Source organism: Capsicum annuum, chromosome 1 (assembly GCF_002878395.1).
Source record: "Capsicum annuum cultivar UCD-10X-F1 chromosome 1, UCD10Xv1.1, whole genome shotgun sequence".
In the NCBI taxonomy this organism is placed as follows: Eukaryota; Viridiplantae; Streptophyta; class Magnoliopsida; order Solanales; family Solanaceae; genus Capsicum; species Capsicum annuum.
The window spans coordinates 192,165,896-192,167,743 of NC_061111.1; the positions used below are offsets into that span (position 1 = coordinate 192,165,896).

Below are 1,848 nucleotides of genomic sequence, written 5' to 3' on the forward strand. Positions count from 1 at the left end.
ATCATATGTTGAAACTCATTTAGGACCCATTTGGCCATGAAAACATCATTTTTCGGAGTTGGAAATAAAGTTGGAATTGAAATTGTGTTTGACCATAAACATAAATTAAAGTTATTTTTAAAATTTTGTGAGAGAAGTAAGAGTGAAAAAAGTAAAATTTTTTTTTTTTCTTATTTTCACTTTTTTAAAATATAATTTCAAAATGTATTTGAAATTTTAATGACCAAACATTGTGATTTTCACTGTGTTCGTAAAGTAGAATAATTTTTGGAAAAAAGTGAAAAAATACGGCCAAACGTCTACTTAATTCTCCACTTTGAACAAGTCTTTTTAACATTAGTGAAAAGAAACGACGGCGTTGGACAGGTGGTTCCTCTGTCTTTCTTGTCATCGCCACGACTTACAATTGTTGGTACCAAAAGCAGCAGATTACGCCAGTTCTCTGTGTGAAGTGTGAAGCAAAAAATGGCGAGGAGCAGAGCGAAAATAACATTCAGAATAGTAATAGGGATTTTAGTAGTATCATTGCTCTACTACGTCGGCCGGCCTCTGTACTGGAAAATCTCGGCCACCGTTCATGACATCCGTCACAACAAACAAACCGTCTCCCAAGGTCTCTCTCTTCAACTCTTTTCTTATTTTGATAGATAAGACAATTCCTTCATGTATTTGTTGACATTTCTGTCTTTGAATCAAAGATGGATCTAGGAGTCAATTTCAAAATACTTATCACATTTCACTTCTCCAAAATCAATTTAACTAATTTTAAAAGCTAAATTAGATTAGATTTCTATGATATTTTAAGAAATTTAGTTATTCAAATGCTGTACGAGAAGTACTGTAAATTGCAATTTTCAAGTACTGTAAATTGCAATTTTCTCATGTCAATATGATGAAAAAATTATATCTTAAAATGTTGTGGTGAAAGTTCATCCCGTTTGACTCTCGGAAAGGAAATTGTGATAAGTATTTTGGTACTGAGGGAATATATCCATGTATTAGAGCTGCACGCACACTGATGCTCATTTGCCTCTGCTCCGAATTGGAGTTTCTACATTGTATCTGTCGATTTTGTTTTCCTTGTAGGACTTTCTAAAAGTATTTTCTGTCAATTGTTGACGCATGCCTGTTTTTTCTTTTTAATTTTCTATTCAAGTGGTATAATTATAATTCATGCTTTTAGCGAAGCATGTCACAATATTGTAATTTTGAGGTTTGGTATATTGTTATATTGTTTTGGTGTAGGATTTTCACAAATTGTTCAGGCAGCTCAGAATTCAGTGGGCTGGTTCCGCGATGAGTCTGACTCAGGAGTGCATGACGATGGCATTGCGGCAGCAAGGAGGATCCTTCTTCGTAAGGTTTTGTAAAGCTTTGTACTTTCGAAATTTTATGTTACTTTCATGTGTTGAGACTGTCTCAAGTGATTAATGTAGATCTGGTTGAATAAATGTGTTATAATTGTGGAGGCTTTCAAACTTTTGAAGTTTTGGAAATTGTAGCTACATCTTGTACTAATTTAAAGTTCATATCAGAATATTGAACAATCGATTTTTCTGTTTATTTCTTGATCTGAGTTTGCATTTCATTCTTTGATCCTACTTGATTACCTTGATCCCACTTACTAGATCTCTTCATTTGTTCTTTACCTTTCCATAAAAAAACAGAGAAGAAAGAAGAAAAATCTTTAGTTTGTCAATTCCCTTCTTTGTGTCAATTGAACACAACTTGTTTATAGAGTTGAGTTTGCTGGCTACAAATCATGATCTTTGACACGACCTATATAAAAGGGCAGCCCGGTGCACTAAATCTCCCGCTATGTGCAAGGTCCGGGGAAGGGCCCCACCA

The 1,848-nt window shown here is 34.3% G+C and overlaps 1 protein-coding gene across 1 annotated transcript; it reads left to right on the forward strand.

Moving 5' to 3' along the window:
- Window positions 1-286: 286 nt before the first annotated feature.
- On the forward strand, window positions 287-1,563 carry LOC107842187. The gene is made up of 2 exons (XM_016685937.2): window positions 287-613; window positions 1,246-1,563. The coding sequence occupies exons 1-2, from the start codon at window positions 466-468 to the stop codon at window positions 1,368-1,370; spliced, it is 273 nt and encodes a 90-aa protein (XP_016541423.1). The 5' UTR covers window positions 287-465; the 3' UTR covers window positions 1,371-1,563.
- Window positions 1,564-1,848: the final 285 nt, after the last annotated feature.